At 40.2% G+C, this 17,011-nt stretch overlaps 1 protein-coding gene across 17 annotated transcripts in view; it reads right to left on the reverse strand.

Moving 5' to 3' along the window:
* The window catches only part of robo2 (roundabout, axon guidance receptor, homolog 2 (Drosophila)), a 438,879-nt gene that overhangs the window by 42,107 nt on the left and 379,761 nt on the right, over positions 1-17,011 (reverse strand). For all 17 annotated transcript variants that reach the window (XM_041802876.1, XM_041802995.1, XM_041802980.1 and 14 more), the window contains 8 exons: positions 15,277-15,401; positions 11,652-11,823; positions 9,014-9,219; positions 7,436-7,517; positions 7,155-7,320; positions 5,716-5,882; positions 3,002-3,123; positions 138-369 (listed from right to left, as the gene is read on the reverse strand). In XM_041802876.1, the coding sequence (XP_041658810.1) occupies positions 138-369; positions 3,002-3,123; positions 5,716-5,882; positions 7,155-7,320; positions 7,436-7,517; positions 9,014-9,219; positions 11,652-11,823; positions 15,277-15,401 (1,272 nt within the window). The remainder of the gene's footprint in view (positions 1-137; positions 370-3,001; positions 3,124-5,715; positions 5,883-7,154; positions 7,321-7,435; positions 7,518-9,013; positions 9,220-11,651; positions 11,824-15,276; positions 15,402-17,011) is intronic.

Genomic DNA, 17,011 nt, shown 5'->3' on the forward strand with positions numbered 1-17,011 from the left:
TTGTGACAAAAAGCCTGAAAACAACCAATGAGACCATGGTTTACCCAACATATCATGTCTGAGTGGATGCATCACAGCTGGACTTACACTATTGTACAGTAAACATGCTCCATTTTTTTTTTCCTTTTTCTTCATACCTTCCTCTGTCGTCCGTGCTGTTCTGGATTCGCTGTCCATGCCTTGGAACTCGTTGAAATAAGGACGGACTTTGATCTCATACACAATGCCCTTTTTAAGTGAAGAGAGGACAACGCTGCGCTCAGAAGGAACCTTCACATCCTGAGTCTGCCAGGGTCCTGGCAAAGGGAGTCCTGAAGTCTGCCTGTAGAGCACTCTGTAGCCCTGGATGAACTGGGACTGACGGTCCACCTGAGAAAGAAACAGTATCACAGCTATGTCTCAGAGTAAAACACCTTTAAGAGACTGGGAGGTGCTAGTGCAACTACTAAGCCGGTGGTTCTCAACTCAAGGGTCAGGTTCCAAAAGTGGGTCACAGAGCTGCTTCAAGTTGGTTGTAAATGTGTGCATGGAAAACAAAGCGGTGGCAAAAGTCTGCGATGCACAGAAACCCTAAGTTGACATACATCTATAATAGGGCTGTCAGCATTATTACAGTACCCGCAATTAATTTAGGTTATTATTCAGTGCATTATTTTTTTTAATGGCACCCATCAACACACTTCGGTTAAGCCACTGCAACGTCTTTATTGCAGCCACTGCTTCTTAACCTCCTAAGACCCTGCACATATGAGGACATTACATTATGACTTTCCTACAACATGGGAATCATTTCTGCTATTAGGGTTTTTGAGATAATTGTCCAGAATAACCAGTGAAGTTTCAGTAATTTGATGGAAATGTTCAGAAAATATGCTGCTTGGAAATCTTTAAGTATTTTAAAGGAATTTAGGGGATATGGTTTCTCTATTTTGTAGTTTCATTGGGAGTCTAAGGAAAAATGTGCCTTGGATTTGTTTTTTCAGGGGCATTTTCAGGGGAATTTGGGAAATTTGTCAGATGCTTGAGGAAAGATTGGGGAAGATTATTAAAATTTACAAATCATCATGGGAAAATGAGTGGATTAAAACATAAACATGCCTTTCCTCAAGTGCTTCTGTAATTATGTATATTTTAAACATGTTTTTGTCCTGTCTCTTTGTGAAGTCATATGTTTGATTCCATCTAAGGACAGCAGAGCAACATTTTCCATGAATAAATTTGAGTGGTTGAATTTTTCAAAAATTTGGGTTGTGATTTCTCCGATTAAGGAAATGGTGGTGGATCCTGAGGCTAGACGAGACAAGAACCACTGCACTAGACAACATAAGGATGTTTTATGGAAATGTGTGTACTCCTCACACAAGATTGGATTCATGACACTTAAGAGACTGTTACTCTTTTAATAGGCCCTTCATCCCCAGATATGACACACTTAGCTCAATTAACTGTGCAACATTACCTCATACACCAAGCTCCCAACCAAAGTGTCCCTTCCTTTATTAAAATAACACTCCGTAATGCCACTTTAAAGGACATATCCATGTCTCACATGTGTTATAAATACTAACTAGTGGCTCTGGAAAGCAGCTCCAAACACATTTAAGATGGGCTATGAGTATGTGAGCATCACACAGCAACAAGACACCCGAGGGACATGATAAGAATACACAGCAGAGACTTTAACAGCAGATCTGTCCCATAGAAAAGATGGAGAGAGTAGAAGTGTGATAGCCCCCTGCAACCCACAGAAGCCCCCTCTCTTAAAACTTGGGCCCATTTAGCCAAACAGAAAAAGCTGAATTTATGCAGAGCAGAAGCAGGCACATAACTCACTGTAATGGCTTGTTAACAGTAGAAGAAGTGAGCAGGGCTTTCAAGTGGGATATTAAGCAGCTGTTTTGTCTCCAGTGTAGCCTGAGTAAATCAGCAAAATGGATGCATGACTTTTATTAATGGAATGATTTGGGAATATAAAAGCTCTCTAAGAGTGGCCCCTATTTACTGAAAGGCTCCAGACTGATTAGGCAGCCATGTTAGTGTTGATTGTACATTACAATCACAAAGCAATGCTTTAACATTAAATTAGCTACCACGTCGTTGGGGTGAGACTTATTACAGGGGTCAATAAACATGTCATCAGGAAAACTGCTAATGTGGTTCATTTGGGAATGGAAACAGGAAGCTGTTGCCGCCAAGTGATAGGTGTATACAGCAAATACCTGCATCTGAGTAATTTATAGCAACACAAAGAAAATAAACCAGCACACGTACAGTGTAAACACCTTAGCTTTGAATAATAAAAATATGCATTAAGTCCTCGTTACCATACGATTAAATAAATCTCATTTCAGCTACGATTGAAGCCATATTTTCCACACAGAACAAGACTTTTTCATTTTGGGACCAAATGTGCTGATGGATGTGGTAAGCCAAACAGCACAATATGCTATGTACACATTTCAATAGCAGGTGTAGGTATATTTATTTTATTTATGAATGCAAAAAGAGATTAATCATCTCATTGTGCTGCCAAAAAAGGAAAACAGGAACATTTGTATTTATAAAAACCCAGCTCAAGCACAGGCATTAATTTCAATTGAGCAAAGTCAGTTTTTTAAGAGGAAAGGAGCTGAGGGACGAGGAAGACTGACGAACAACCAGTTGTCTCTGACATCGCTTTTGATGTTCGGTGTGGTTAAGGAACTATTTCCACACTATTTGATCTTCAGACACTTTAAAGTCACCATTTACAATATTTCAAAGCTGCAGACTTAGGAAATAACCTTACTAAAATTTCCTGACATAAAACAAGTAGTAGCCTCGAGGTGGAGCATGTCTGGCTTCAAAGAGGGATCCTCAGTATTAAGTTTATTGATTTTATAACCCAATTTGTAAAAACCATAGAATTTTTGGGGATCAGAAAACCAAAATGTAAAAATCTTAATCCTTGTTACATAAAAAGGGGTAGAAATACAAATATATTTGCACTGATTCCACTTACCGTCCAAGTAACCTGAATGGTTGTGGGGCTCAGGACGACTGGGTTGTGCAAACGAACTATGACCTCTCCAAGCTCTTTCTGTACATGCCTGTGGTCCACACCCTGAGCAGGAGGACTTATGTCTGTGGGATATTAGAAATGTGAAAAATTAAAACAAGACACAGGCTCTCAACTTAAATGTTGATTTCACTTCTCAACTTGGCTTTTACAGAGTTTCCAGAAAACCTTTCTTTCTTACCATCAGAGGTGGAATTGTAAAACGGTGACTGAATAGACCAATTGGTTTACACAAAGGAGCCTACACTTGGTGATCATGAATCCTTTTAAGAAGGGAACAACTCCATCTGCATAAAAATGACCTCATTCTATTTTTATAATGGCCCTTGTCTGGTTTGAAGAAAAGACAGGGGAAGAGTGCTGGCAAAGTTTTTTTTTATTAATATGTGACTTGTCTGCACTCACTGGGCTTGAATGAAAAACCATGTCAACAAATGAAATGAATTAGAGACCCTTGTTATACTGGCTGTGAGATGAATGAACAATCTGACATTTTCTGCTGCTCATTTCCTGTTTCCACTTGCATGTGTTTGGAGTTACACACAACAACTTGAGCGAATGAGATACTGAGTGTGGTTGAACGAGCCACATTTTGAGTTATTTATTGAAAGGAAGCAAATAAAAAACTACAAGAGGAAATCATATTTTCAAAAACATGTAATTTAAACCCTCCAGCACAGTCATGAATCACAGGACACACTAACAGCGTAAGAAAGGCTAAAGGAAGTGAAAAATCAATTTGTCATTGCTGTGTGCCACCATCAATGCAAACATCTCTGTATCATCTCAAGACTCTCACTTCACAGTGACAGGATTGTTGCAAGTCATATTTTAAAAACACTCTTGGCTTACATTTGATAGAGCTTGGCCAAAGGTTGCACTTTTTGTTTCTGGTTGCTGGCAACTTTTCATATCAACATGGTCTGGAGTCTGGGGTCAGTCCAGTACCAAAATCAAATCTTTTTTGGCTTAAAAGGCAGTTATTCTCTACTGTTTTGACAATTAACATAGCAGGGATAGCACTAACTCACTGAGGCCTCCCCAAAGTAGACATCCTTATTTTACATAATTGCTTAAGTGTCGATTTAATGAGCTGGGCAGAGGTTGGGAAATTTGACCTCTGGAAAGTTATGCAGTGTTTCAAATAGTTGAGAGGGGCTGAAGAGGATCGCTCTGACTCTACACTTACAGAAAGAACAGAAATACAACGCAGGAATAAATAAACTTTAATACTTTATATTAACACCCTTAGAATTTTGTTAGTGCTAGTTTATAGTAAATAAGACACTAATAGGATACTTATTAACATCAATAGTTATACAATTGATAATAAAAGCATAATCAAGATATTCATTTTTACTGAGACACCTACTGGTTTAATAGAAAGTGGATGATACAATACCAAGAGATGTATTAATATCATATGAAAAGGGAGGTACTAAGTTAAATTAAGTGTGTCGCCCAATGCCAGCTGGGATAGGTTCCATCCCCCCTGTGACCCCCAACGGAATAAGCGCTATAGAAAGCAGATGGATAGATGATTATGATTTTAATAAACACAGTTATAGTCTTACTAATGTTAATAAACAATTCTTTTTATGAGCTACCTGGAAAAGTTAAGATTTTATGATAAGGACCTATACGTTTAAACTAATAATGAATTTGTTAATTATTCCATAAATGACCTTAAAAAATTAATTCATGTTAATTAACATCTAATTGATGTTGACTGTTTAACTGTTCAAAGCAGCAATATTCAGTGCGTGGCTCTTGAGTAAAGTGGCTCTTTTGTAACAACTTGTTCTTTCAAGTATTACTCGGATAAATAATCTGCCCATAAAAGTCATATCCATTGGTTTGTTTCCCGTACTTATGCTTTAAATGTCAAATTCAGTTGTCAATCATTATTTTTTTTTGTCTGTTCCATTGGATGTGTGCAAGTAAGAGGATGCAAGATAGACAGTATATGACTGTTTCTTGAGAAAGGGGACCAAACATGTTCCCAACTTGACTTCATACTTTTGTTTTACCACAATAATTTGAAGTGGATATTTGTGCAGGTTGAGGTTTGGACCTCAACCTGCACAAATATATTAAATATCTTAAACTAATCTTTTCAAAAATTTGTTATTATTGCAAATGGATTAGCTGGTATCTTAACAAACAGAGGATAATGATTTTTTTTGGTAAAACAAAACCATCATCTGACGGATTTGACTTAAACTAGCTTTGCAACCAAAATAATTACCTTGACTTAACATAGATAAAATAAAAATGATACCCCCACTCCTCCAGGTTAGGATTCTTGCCCTTGCAAAGGCATGTTTTCAATAATTTGGCTCGTCAGTTAAGCAGGGTTGAGTAACACTGGTTTAAAGGTGAACTGATACTAAATGAGAACCTATAACTGTCTTATAAGTGATAGTTAATGTCTTGATTACCTGTTTATTAACACTTAAAGATACTTGTGAATATTTATAAGCATCTTGTATGCTATATAAGTGTAGGCTATATAAGTGTTTTATTAAATATTAATAAATGTAGACCATAATAGAAAAAAACAAATCAGCTGTGATCGTTCCAATGACAGATAACAAAAAGGCCACAAATAATGTGAATACAGTAAGATCCTCTCATATCAAAGTAATGTGAGGTACCTTGTGTTCTGACAGGGTCAGACATCGGGCTCGGATCACTCAGGCCCTGGTTGTTGACAGCTCGCACCATGAACAGGTAGATGGTGTTGGGGCGCAGACCTTTGACGGTGAACTGAGTGGTTTTGATATGATCTGCAACTGTTTGCCAGCTGTTGCTCACTGACTGACTGTAAGGCAGGAGAATAAAGGTGATGTTAAAACTGTTTTCAGTACCTGCCCATTTCTTCGGCACATGAGAAAGCAAAAGTTGCCATTCAAATCCCCCATAGACATATCATAAAATTCTTAATACGACACTTTGAATGTATGAACCAAGCTAACCAGCCAACTGAAAATTGATGACTATAACATGTTTTAACCTGATACGCTTCAGGAAAGCTTCAATAGGAAATGTTTGAGACAAGGCGGAGGCTTTGAATAAAACTCAGAGTGTGATTGGGTGAATGTTCTGTCTCTCAAATCTCTACGGGCCAATCAGAGCAAGAAAACACGTGACATAGCCGCTATCGAGCTGCGCGTGTGCAGCTGCTGAGGAATAACATGAAACATGGCGACTATAGATATGTAAGTACTTGACTTTTGTTTTTTGAAAAGAAAACAACTCACTGCTGTTCTTTGTTCTTCTTTTAACAAAGAAATGTTGTTCTGACAAAACTGGTGCTTTAACAGCATCCACGCTAAGCTCTTCCTCCATACCTGCACCAGCTCCTGCTGCTGCTTGTTAACTCTGCTGTGCCTGAAAATACTGCCCCTAGTGGCTGATTGGTCCTGTCACTTTCTAACCGAGCCCAAACGGTTCAGATGGGAGCTTTGCAAGATGGAGTCGCCAGTGAAAAACAAGGAAACAGGAGTATCCATCTGCTTTGCAAGGTTAAAAATGTTTAGTTCTGTGCATAAATGGCATTCAAATACAGACAAAAAGACAAAGGTTATGTGTACCTATTTCTCTACAAAGCTGAAGGAACTACGTGTCCCACAATCCATTGTGATTTTTTTTCATTGTTCAGGATAGTTTTCCAACTTGAAACCCACATCAGTAACTTTTATCAATGCTTATCTTTATTGTAATGTTTACAGGTTAAATGAAAAAGTATTACATTGAAGTTTGCATATATTTTGCTTCATACTAGAGTGGCAAGCACCAATCAGAGATGTGGCTCTGACACTAAAGGATTGTGGGTATTGCAGTATTGGCTGATATTATGAATAAACTATGTTTTTCCTCAACAGCAGCTGATATATTACAAACCGTTGTCCTCTTCAGGAGCACGTATCGTTTCACACTCAGTTACTTTATGGTAAGTCCAACTTAGATACTTTCAACAAAATTGCAAATAATCAAATCTGCTGTGGCGGAAATGTATGGGCATCTCACTTCCAGAACCACACTGTTGCGCTCTGTAAGAAGTGACTGGTTATGTTTAGTGCATACATCATACCTGAATGCTTCAATGACAAAAGAGGAGACCGGGGATGCTCCAACCATCCCAGGCTGCCAGGATAAGGACACACTGTTCTTGGTGACATCAGTGACCTGAGGTTTAGATGGTGGGCCTGGAAGCTCATTTTCATCATGATTCTTCATAACCAACACACCCCCTGATTCTGCATTTATGGAAGCAGCAAAAAAAACATCGTCTTAAGTAAAACTGAAGCAGGAAACCTCCATTTTTCTGTTCATAAACTGTAAGGAATAATTTCTCTATGTTTCTGTATGTACCTTTGACTTCCAAGAGAGCACTCCAGGATGTTTCACCACTAGAGCTGGTAGCCACACATGTGTAGATCCCAGAGTCTGAAAGCTGGTGCACAACAGAATACACATGCATTATCTACACACAGAAACACACAGATCTTTATTTCTCCACTAATAATACTTTTAGTAGGAGAACCATTTCATTTCACACACTGTGAGAGCAGCAGCAGAGACTGAACACATACAATCTTCCCATCACTGAAAGACTGAAAGAGGATGAGGCGACTTCATGCTTGCACTGGCTAAATTGTGTGTCATTTGTGAGTGCTTCAAAGTGCTGACGCTAATTTCCTAATGAATTCCATTTTCTACTCACCACCCTTCCATCACTTTTCCACTCCCCCCTCCACTGTCCTGCCGACCACAACAAAGCCACCCTAATTAATTTAGGGTGGGCTGCTAGAACCCCCTGGACCGATGACAGCTGGCTTGTCTCTCCATCCCTCTTAGGAACTTTGGTTGTTTGTTGGTTTTTGTCCCTGTGCTTTCCATCCATTTATTAAATAACATGTCAGTGGTCGGCAGCTCTGTCAAGCGTAATAGATATTCCACTGAGGCCTCCGAGTGGGGAAAGGAAGATGTGAGCCTTTTAAATTTAATCTACTCTAAATGTGTATGTGTGTGCATGCGTATGTGTATATCTATAAGTGCATACATGTTTCCATGCAACAGCTGGAGTCCATTCAATCCTGCACAGCTGAGCCCAGAAGGTACTAAGTGATACCATCAAACAATTAAAGAAAAATCAATGCAGCCTTTTCATCTCTTTAAAGACATTATGGTACCTTGCTCATGGAGGTTATGCTTTAGCTGTGTCTAACCATGCAGACAACTACAGGGACATCTTCAAAATCAGACACAGTGTGAAGTATTAAAGGAGCCAGTAATACACTATTTACTGTTTGGTAGGTCCTACCCTCCTTAGTAACTGTTTATAAGGAACATAAATCTCTTGTATTTAACTGATATGATTCTGAAGCTGCACGGTGGTGCAGAAGTTAGAGCTGTAGCCTCACAGTAAGATAGTTCCTGGTTCACTTCCCAGTCAGGGGTTAATGTGCATAGTTTACATGTTCTACCCATGCGTGTTGGGGTTTTCTCACTTTTTGTCCTTACCGAGGAGTCAAACCAGCACTTAATAGCAACAGTTACACTAACGGTATACTTTCAGTTTTCTTTAAATGCACAATTAAGACCAAAAAGGAAGGAGGGCAGTTAGTTAGTGCCGTCAAACCCTGCTGGTCTGTTCTGTGTGCAAGGTATTTAAGCACATTCTGAGCAGTGAAGCAGCTGTTTGCAATACACAATGAAAGGGATAACTTTTCAGTTATGTAAGGTCTCATGCAACTTGTGACAGGGGCAGCTACATACACTTGGCAATAAGGATGTTGTGTCTCAGCACTTTATTTTGGTATATAATTTGCTGTGCTATATAAGCCACAGTCAACTTTTGAGATGAAAAATAGGTATTAAATGTGTGGCTTATACTCCAGATTTTAAGGCAGTTGCTTTTTACAACAATGAAGAATACTGATTGCTTACCCTGATGCTTTTGATCTGCAGGCTACCCAGCTCCTGCAGGGACATACGAGGGTCCTTCCCCAGCAGACTAACCCCATCCTTCAGCCAGCTGACAGAGGGGATGGGGTCTCCTGATGCCTGGCACTTCAACAGAGCCACACTGTCCACCGCCAGCGTCTGATTAGACGGACCTTGGCGTATAATTGGGGGCGGCCTGTCTGTGAGCACTGCAAAACAAAGAATATTATAATAAAGTTCAAGTAGTCATTGATCATAAAATGCTCAGGGGGTGGATGTGGTTATCTATCATAAAGTAGACTATTTTCAATGCAGGTCTAGTAATTGCACCACAGAACAATGACCATATCCTGTATTTCCAGGAAGCAGGGAAGGAACAGCTGAGTAGGGCTTTCTAGTTTCATTGATGTGGCAGAGGGATGCTAAGCAGTTTCCAGTCACTGCCTGGGTAGCCTTATTTTCATACACTACTCAAGACTTGTGGTACAGTTTGGCGGTGAGACTCTTGGCTTTTGAATCAGTGTGGTTCAGATAAATACATCATTATGTTCAGCATGGGGCACAATAAAATGTGAATTTCAACTACTCACTGAAACCACCTCATGATGCTCAACAAAAGTGAAGAATACTATTACTCTGAAGTGGAGACAGTTCATATTTTGTTCAAGCTTACTTTGGATGAATGCTAATGCTGTGACGAATTTCATTTACATGAGCAGATTCATTTGTTATAATGTGCCAAAAAAAGCCTTTGGGTTCCTTCGATGAAACAGTGTAGATGTCAGAGGTGAGCTCAAAGAGAGTTAGCACTCCAGCACACCAGCAGTTTATATATTTAGAGTTGAATAATGTGGAGTCCCCCTGGCACCACAGAGGCCACATTAATTAGAAAGTATGGATTAATGATGGCAGACCTGCAGGGGCTAATTACCAAGTCTACCTCTGTAACCTTTCAACACATTATCACACCCTCCTTTTCACCCCTATTTTCTCTCCAGCTGCAACTTCTGACAAAAGGAAGTGATTTCAAGTAAAACACTTTTGCAGTCTTTGCTTGGGGTAACCTCAGAAAGATAAAAGAACACGGTGTAGAAAGCTGATATCAAACTACCAAAAGACAAATTTGCACATCAGTTTCAATAATGAAATTTCACAGATTGTTTTAGCATTTTAAATGTTAAAATTGGGGTGACTGCAATCTTATAAATGAAAAAGGAATACAGAGGATTAGCAAAGGAAGGATTCAAAGCATCAACAAGAATCAGGCCTAAGCTGAAGTTAATCTAATTGAAATAGAGATGAAACATGACACCTAGGTTGTTTTTAGTGTGCTTTTTCCTCTGCCTAAAAATGTACCCTAACAGAACAGCTCATTTTGTCTACTTAATAGTCTGCTGTGCAACCATTAATGGTAATTCTCCCTGTAAACTTGATTAAATCAGAGCATTATTTCCAAGAAAAAAAAAAACATGATGCAATTACTATTTTTTCACAGAGGCAGATGAAAAAGCACCAGGACTTGATAGGTCCAGTGATGTGATGCGTCTGATATATGTGATGATGGCATGTAGGAGTGACAGAGGGAGGGGGCGAAGCTCAGCCAAGGCCTCGGGTCTCTGGATCAGGAATTTCTCATTACAGATCTCCTTGAACTCCACAGACTGTTTTCAGGGCTCAGGGCAGTAAATCACACAAAGACTGCGGCAGGTGTGGCCATGACCTCACCCTGGCCCTCCTGTATTCTTTCTGCATCTCTCTCTCTCTCTTTTTAGGACCTGCCCAACACCCTTTTCACCAGCTAAACCTTTTTTTGCAGCATTCAGAATAAAGTAACTACAAACAAGCCAAAATCTTTGGCTTAAATGTGACTCTATATTTTTCTAAGATCTTGATGGACATGCCAATTTTGTATGTGCAGTTGAGCAATGCCTGGATCAGTCTACATGTTGAAAAAAAAGTGTTCCTGCAGTGTTTTTAATCTTTCTGCGAGCAGGTACTTCAGTAGACATATGGATGGCTGTCTATCTTCCCATCACTGCAGCCGAGCAGATTAGATGCTCCCACACCTCACAGGACCACATAATTCATTCCACAGAAAACCACTGTTAGTCACTCACTCAGTCATGTCCCCCCTCTTTCTTTCTCTCTGTGGCTCTTCTTACTCCCTCCCTCTCACACGTACTTGCACCTCGCCCACTCACCATAGCTATGATCATTAAACTTGAAGGAACTCAAGGGCAAGCGCTTTATTTCCTTTTGCAAAAGCAGAAGTAGAAATTTTTAATTAAATTTTTGTCGCTGAGAACACACAGTAACTGAAGGTCATGGGCACACTGGTATTCCTCAAATCGAAACTGAATTTATTCCTGCACATGCAATAACAAAATCTAATCACTTTTGCTTGTGTACCTTTACTTTCAAGGGTGTTAGGGGCTAAATTCTCATTTTAATTCAGCAAGGCTATAACAATGTTGTGGTTTAAAAATGAAAAACTAAAATTAGATGTCATTTTTGTTGGCGTAAACAATGTGTTTGTTGGAAATTGTATCAGAAATACACAAACTTCTCCACATTTGTAAAGGTGCTAAGTTGGTGCTGATGGACTGGGATTGAAATGAAATGAGCCTGTTTTTTTCCTCACCATCTGTGACCTCCAGTTGAGCCTTGGCAAGTATACTGCCTGCAACGGTCAGGGCCTGGCAGATATAGTAACCAGCATCTGCCCGCTGCACAGATGAGATGGTGAGGTCTCCGCTGGGCGACACCGAGAATCGACTGTTGGGCTGCTGGGGTTGGTTGGGAAAGAGCAAATTCTGCAGGAAGACGAACAAACGGGCAATTAGCGACAACATGGAACCAGTACAACCTGGACACATGACAAAACAGCCACACACTGGACAACACTAACACACGTACATACTGTGCACACTCACAGACACACTGATCAGCTATTACTGCTATAGAATGAACAATTTCAACTTTCACTTGGTTAACCAACGTCACTTACTGCCCAACATGTGCAGCGTTTGATGACTTGGGTTCATATTCAGTCTTGAGCCAAGCCAGAGGCTCCACTCTGTTATGAAGGAGACTTTTGCTCTTGTTGGCTCTGTGATTATTTTCCCTTCTGTATCAGGTCTACAGTTCTTGAAAGCTGCTCTCTGACCCACAGAGGCCAGTCTACACAAGACAGGCTTCTGTTAAATCAGGGGTGGCCAACTGGTGGCCAGAGGGCCACATGCAGCCCTCTGCCTCACTCGATACAGCACAATAATCTGCCATTAAAAAGAAACAGTTCTTGTATTATTTTGATTATTGGTATACTCGCAATAATTGGATGCAGCTGTTTCTGTAAAAACTTCTTTTCTATGCATCACTTAAAGCACTCGTAAAACAAGACTAGGTTGAAGCCTAGTATATGGGTGACCGCAACTATCTGGGATGCCTGTTGAAATGCCTGACTGAATCGTGTGTTGTGGCAGAGTGATTGGTTTTTTTGGGGTGTATCATGGTGCTGTCCCTTATCTCTGTGGGTTGAGAATTGTAGGATCCCAAAAGTTTAAAACTTAAAGCCCTGCTGGCAGTAAACAGCTAACCTGACACACCAGATTGAAGTGTTTGAGAAGGGCAGGACTTTTCAAAAAATTTTAGAAGGTCACTGAAGGAACATACTGTCTTTCACATTCATGACAGGCCAACCAGGTGACAAGACAAAATGACGTGTGCATGCACTACTCTTGATCTGATAGGCTGCCTTACATTGTTAATGGCAAACCTTCTCGGTGAATAAAGTTGATGCCAAGGCCGGTTAGAGGACGTGCAAAAACATCTTCCCTTCAAGACATGCTTTGGTGTGGCACTGTGCTCTTGTTTCAAAAAGAAACGTGGTCCAGTTCGAATAAACTGATGCTTTCCTACAGCTACATCCCAGCTTACAACTACCGCAGCAGCAGCCATTGGTTACGCTGGCAAACCCCACCTGTCACGATTGCAAACCCATGCCGAAGCAGACTGTGAAAAGAGCGAAAACATCTTTTCCATCATGAAAAGCTTTCAGTGTTGCTCTTTGCTCGTGTTTTACAAAATGCGGTCCAGTTCTGACAACCTACCGCTGTGGCTATGTCCAAGCTAATCGCTCCACTAGCAGCCATTGTACATACCCACTAACAGTACAACTAACCATCACCATGTAACTCTCACAAACTCATTCCGAAGCAGGTCATCAGATGAGCGAAAACATCTTTTCCATCATGAAAAGCTTTTAATGTTGTGTTTTACTCTTTATTTCATACTACAGCCAAGCTAATCACCGCACTGGAGGCAGCCATTACAAATGGCTGGTGTGACTAAACCCCGCCCATAGCTATCACCTTGTTCTCTTTAAATGATGCTGAACAGCATCCAGCTCGGCACAAAAGTTGTGGATTTGGTGTCTGACAAATTTTGCTTTGCAAGTTTGATTGGCTGCATCTGTTTATGTAAAAACTTGTTTTTACTTGCATCACTAAAAGCACTTGTAAAAAAATTATATGCAGATAAAATATATTGAAATAACAAGTAACTATCATGCAAAAAGCAGCTTGAACTTGTTGAATTCTGTTTATCTTATTTGATTAATTTCTATTTGCACTTGAGTTCAAAAACATAAATGTTGGTATAATAAATGATCATAAAAGCAAAATATTTTTCCTTTCATTTAATCCTTAGTAATTACAATGGTTAAATAGAAGATATAAGGGTGTGCCAGTAGTCGAGTGGTTAAGGCGCGCGCCATGTATGTAGGCGACCTGGGTTCGAATCTGGCCCCTGGCACTATTTTCGGCATGTCTCTCCCCACTCTCTTCCCTGTTTCCAACTCTATCCACTTTCCTATCAAAAAAAGGCCAAAAATAAATAAATAAAAACTGAAAATATAAGACAATTTGGTATTGACAATAAAATGTATGTAGCCCTCTTGGTAACCGAAGTTGCCCATGCCTGCTCTCAATATAATATAATTCATCTTTAGACAAACAAAAGAATCACAGGTAATCAATTCCACGTACTTTAGAGTAAATACACTGGATCAGAGGACTAATCTTGCTGAAAAAACATGATCCTTTGCCTTTTTTCTCATTAGCTACTCATCCTCTCTCTCCCTGCTCTTTTTTTTTGTACTCCTTTTTTCTTATGATCCCCAAAGGTAGCAAGCAAACAAATTAGCAGGACTTAATGATACTTAATCACTTTAATACAACAAATTATGTTGTTTTTATTTAAATTAGGCTCTGCGCATCTCCAGCACATGAGAGATGTACATTCCATTATCCTCAAGTGTAAGAAAAAGGTCTTTCTGTCATTTAATTGCCACTCTGAATTAGCTTTAATTTGTTCTTGCAGCAAATGCCTTCACACCTTTTGTACATCAGCGTGGGTGACATGGAGAATGTACAGATAAACACAAGGACAGGAAACAAGTGTAGATGTAGCAAGGACATGCAACTGCTTGAATAAAAGTGTTTGCACTGCATTCATTTTAAAGGGCTCATCTTTAATGACAATGTGAGACACATGCCGGATATAAATCTGCTCTATTTAAACATGTCCACAACATTACTCAGAGTGAGTCACATGCTTTAGGTCATACAGTGGTTAGAGATAAAGTGGGTGAGAAGTGTACCAAATGTTTGTGTGAGCAGGTAAGCATGTGTCTGACTTGTGTTCACTTTTTTAAAAGAACTTTGCTGTAATTGTTTCCCTGAGGGCTTTGTGTGGCTGTGTGTATGTGTGCGTTTGAACCTTAGCCAGAGCTGAATCATATCTCTGGCTCATCTACAAGCCTCAACAGGCTCCTAATTGGCACTGTTGTTGAGCCTCGTGAGGACACCCAGGTATTTGAATGGGTTATCTGCTTGAGTGAGGGATAGGATCGTTCTTATCAGTGCAGGGTCACGGGAAACCGATTAGCACTTTGCCAGGCACGCTGTCGTTTGGCTGCTCCTGAGAACAAAGGTGTTTCTGTGTCTGCTGTAAAGATACTGATGGCAGATAGTGTACTTTCAAGTGCTGTGTGTATGTGTAAGAGAATCATATGTACTCTGCAATCGTGCATACAGCAGAGGGAAACTAAACAAAGTGCTGAGTGTTGATAACATGAGATGACAAGTAGATAACAGCTGCCAACTGAAACAGCAATATGGTTTCCTTTGTAAGGAATGATGTGAAAAGCAATAAAAAGATAAAGCTGTTTTCCATACAATGGCCAGAGTGAGACTGTTTGTTCTTACCTGGCTACCCTCTTTCTGCCAGAAGACGGCAGGCTGAGGGTTTCCTTTGGTTTCACATGGGAAGGTGGCAGTGCGGCCTTGAGCCACGATTTGGTCTCTTGGACGGATGACAAACTGGGGTGCAGCTGAGAGCAAAGGGCAAAAACACAAGTGTTAGGAGAGCAGCAGAATAAAATGATACAAACACTGTGGCTTTGGAGCACGGCTCTGGGATTACAAGCAAAGACAAGCAATATTTAACACCATCAAATCAAATGGGAGTGCCGTACAGAGCTTCCATGCAGCTGAATTCCCATCTTTAATTCTTAAAGGCTCTGAACAGAGGGAAGACACCAACAGCTGTTAAGACTATCATTGCCATGATAACCAGATTGGCCATTCATCCAGGTAAAGCCGAGGCTGGATGAATGACAGTCACACTGGCATTCACACAGGGAAGCGCCTTGGTCACAATGGCATTTAGATCTGAGACAACACATAGGCACACCCATGCCCTGGAAACATCCAAACTAAACATCCAGACTATGCACAGGTACAGACATAGAAGGGTTAACCACGTCTGACTTTCCATATGAAAGACTGAGTTTGCATCGGAATGCATCTCATCGAAAAGTCGAGATCTGAAGTGGCTCAGTACTTCTGATCAAAGATGTATCAAAAGGAAGAGAGAGAAAAGACCATTCCTGTGTTTGCCACACTTTGAGCTAACACCTCTCCATCAAAGGGAGAAAAGGCTTGAAAAGCTATCAAACTTTCAGATCGCAGTGTGAAGTTTTCTCAGTCTATATTCACGACTCCATCAGGAGCCAGACCAGTTGTCACACACTCACACAGGAGACCAAGTAAGACGTTTCTGACTGACAACTTGACAGATGCACTTCAGTTAAAAAGAAAAAGGGAAGGGAGAGTGGAGATTAGATACAAGTTCTTTTGGTGTGTATTTTCTGCTCTCTGTACTTTCTTTACCATTCACTGATAGCTGGTTAGAACGACAGGATTGAAAAGCAAGTTCAACAAGTTTAACCAAATGAAATAACTTTTTACAGTGTAATATTCAGCACATACTGATGAATATGAGTGAAGGATGGGATAACAAGAATAGGTTTTTCACCCATGCTATCAGGTATGCCACTTGTGACACTAAAGCTTGGTATACACTGAGCAGTTTTTGGTTGTCCAAGACAAAAGATGACCAACCATGGTGAGATGCTTGGTCATGGCTCTATTGGCAGACATCGTAGCCTGCGACTTAGTAGCATCTGTGGGAGTTGTCATCGTACAGTCTGCACACAACAAACTTGATGTTGTCTGAGATTCATGTTGCACAGTGTAGCATGCCAGAAACATGTAAGATGGCTAAAAATATACAGCCTGTAGAAGGCTTAAGACAGATGATAAGATTTGAGTAATTGATTTAAAATTTGCTTTGTTCTAAATACTCAAAAGCTAAGGTGACCTACATGTAGATTGCTACAATTCAAGTAGAAGACAAAGGCGCAATTTCAAATATTGTATTTAACCTGCAGCTTACACATGCTTAGATAAATGTCCATCCATCCATTCATCCATTTTCTACACCGCTTAACCCATTCGTGGCCATGGGGGCTGAAGCCTACCCCAGCTGTCATTAAGCGAGAGGCTGGGTACACCCTGGACTGGTCACCAGTCAGTTGCAGGGCTGACAAAAAGACACAAACAACCAGGCACACTCACACTCAGAATTTAGAGTCACCAA

Source organism: Cheilinus undulatus, linkage group 2, assembly GCF_018320785.1.
Source record: "Cheilinus undulatus linkage group 2, ASM1832078v1, whole genome shotgun sequence".
NCBI classification, from domain to species: domain Eukaryota; kingdom Metazoa; phylum Chordata; class Actinopteri; order Labriformes; family Labridae; genus Cheilinus; species Cheilinus undulatus.